Raw genomic sequence first — 2,581 nt, 5'->3', positions numbered from 1 at the left:
AATTTAAAGATAATCTGAAATATTTTAAAATCCCTGTATGTAATTTTCACAAAATTACATTGATTTCAATATGCGTTTTTACCAATTCAAGTTCATTGGTGTTACAGATTTTATAAGTGTGAATGAAGTATAAAAGTTAAATTATGCAAAAGAAAAGCAAAACAAATGATTGATGCTCTCAGTACGAATTTATTTTAAATTTTAGAGTTTTGATTCTACATGGATTGCAATAAATGGGTCTTCAGCAGAGTTACTAATAGAAAACTGTGCAGTGCCATCACCAGAAACATAGACTTGAATTCCGGTGCAATAGCCATCAATTTTATCTCCAGAAATGACATCACAGTATGCACCAGCAGGGAGACCAGTTTGTAAAGTTGTTGACAATGACCTGAAAAGGAAAAAAAAGAATAAAATTCAAATAGAAAAATTCAAGAAAGCAGTCTATCTCCAAATTGAGTAATTTCCTATACTTTGTGGTGTGTAAATATAAGTTATAATTTGCTAGCCATTAAGTTACATAAATTGAGATAGATAGATTAGATAGATGATAGATAGATAGATAGATGATAGATAGATAGATAGATAGATAGATAGATAGATAGATAGATAGATGATAGATAGAGAACTAGATATAGATTATTATATATAGATAGATATGTAAAAAGATCACTTGTTATGGTTCCCATGTGGTGGCATAGTTTGGGGAGGCTAGCTAATGTGGATGTGGAGGAACTGTGTCACTGAAGACAGGCCTTGAGAGGAAGACTCCTACCTTCTCCAGTGAGCACTTTCTGTATTGTACTGTGGTACAAAGTGTGAGTCATCAACTTTCTGCTCCTGCCCTCATACCTTGCTTTCCCCTTCTAACACCCTGGATTTGCAAACCCAAATAAAATCTTTCTTTAAGTTGACTTGCTCATGCTGTTTAATCACAGCATCAGAAAGGAAGCTAATACAAAAATCCAAATGAGCAAAAAATGAAACTTGCCACTGATACTGTCAACTACTTACACAAAGATTCTGTAAGTATAGTTGTATACATATAGGAAAATGTTCAAGGAGAACAAAAATACATGCACGCATCAAAAATAAAAGGGCAATAAACTAGAACTGTAGAACAAAACTCAATTGCCTCCTGAGAAAAACCATCAGCCAGAGCAAGTATAAAAATGCATTGAAACTACTCATCACACAGAGGCAGAGAATTTAAGATTAGATAACAAAAGAACAGAAAACAAATAGTTGTTATACACAGCTAGGAGATGGGGGAAAGTATTTTGAATCTAATAATGCCCATACGTTCACTGATTTTAAGACATGCTGGATGTTTATATGCTTTGTACAGATGTCACATGAGTATATGATGAGAATATATGAATATGACAGTGTAAGAGTACACCACAAACAACAGCAAAACAAAATTCTACTTAAAACATAATCTATAAAAATGAAAAAACAATAGCAATCATCTTTTTTTCCCTACAGTTATCAGGTAAATGTGCTTCCTTTAATCCTTTAACGAAAATATTTTCAACTGCAATAGAGGAGGAAGCAAAAGGAAGTATGTAAAAGTATGAAAGTATACAATCCTACTTTAATTGATTTCCACTTACCAGTCGTCATTGTTAAAAACAATGAAGCCTTTGTTTCCTCTGCCAAAAGCTACTTGGTTGCTGCCATTATCCCACCAGTTTGAGAAAGGCTGACCATGGACTACGTTTCTGAAGGCAACCATGTTCCTAAAAGCACAATATCATGTGAAATGCTAGTACCTTTTGTATTGAACAATTTAAAACAAAAAGTTAAACAATTCTCTTATTAGACACAATCGGTAGGGGACACTCCCAACCTGATCTGGCGCCATCGATGTTCACAGACCCAGCCATTGCCACAAGTGGTGTCTGCATTTATTGTCACTTCTTTGGTTGCTCCATTGTCATTTGGTGGTCCAACCCAATCGTTGATATCCTTAATTACAAGAAAAAAATTGCAGGATTTTAAGATTTGTGTTGCATTTTCATTGCATTAACTAAAAAAGTTCTGCTTCCTGATTCTCTATGGTGTCTACTTAGTGTCTAACTTTGAAACAGTACTGAGTATTTCTCTAGAGTCATATTTCAGAGAAATATGACATTTTTATCATACACACTTTTATTCGCTCAGACTGTTTCCAAGCAATAACTTCGTAATATCCCTCTAATTTCTTTAGTATCACTAAAGTGGTAAGATTTAAAGTGTATCAGAAAGATTAAAGAAGAACAGAATCCAGTACCAACGGCTTTAGAAAACGCATTCAAGATACATGTCATCTATCCCTAAATCTCATCATCTATAAAATAGAAATATTGTTTGCTCACTATAAAATATCAATATCTGTAGAACTTCCTTGGCAAGTGTAATTAATTTTCAAATTAATATAAGCTTAGGTTTCATACCATCACTTAAATAAAAGTACTAATAAACATATTCTAATATTCTGTAATACATTTTCCAAAGTTTTAATATGCATTTCATGATTGCCAACACATTTACCCATCTTCCTAAAACAATTAAACAAACACTCTCTCTATTGACAATA

General features: G+C 33.0%; 1 protein-coding gene across 1 annotated transcript in view; it reads right to left on the bottom strand.

Moving 5' to 3' along the window:
- Positions 1–169: 169 nt before the first annotated feature.
- The window catches only part of LOC126495664 (pancreatic alpha-amylase-like), a 12,981-nt gene continuing 10,569 nt past the window's right edge, over positions 170–2,581 (bottom strand). Inside the window, exons 7-10 of the mRNA XM_050133259.1 lie at positions 2,489–2,543; positions 1,853–1,971; positions 1,617–1,742; positions 170–391 (exon numbers count right to left, since the gene is read on the bottom strand). Of these exons, the coding sequence (XP_049989216.1) occupies positions 202–391; positions 1,617–1,742; positions 1,853–1,971; positions 2,489–2,543 (490 nt within the window). The 3' untranslated portion in view covers positions 170–201. The remainder of the gene's footprint in view (positions 392–1,616; positions 1,743–1,852; positions 1,972–2,488; positions 2,544–2,581) is intronic.

This window comes from Alexandromys fortis, unplaced genomic scaffold (assembly GCF_014885135.2).
Source record: "Alexandromys fortis isolate MF-2015 unplaced genomic scaffold, M_Fortis_MF-2015_v1.1 scaffold_558, whole genome shotgun sequence".
Taxonomy (NCBI): Eukaryota; Metazoa; Chordata; class Mammalia; order Rodentia; family Cricetidae; genus Alexandromys; species Alexandromys fortis.
The sequence above is the reverse complement of the archived record's forward strand: the minus strand, read 5'-3'. Positions and strand labels throughout refer to the sequence as shown.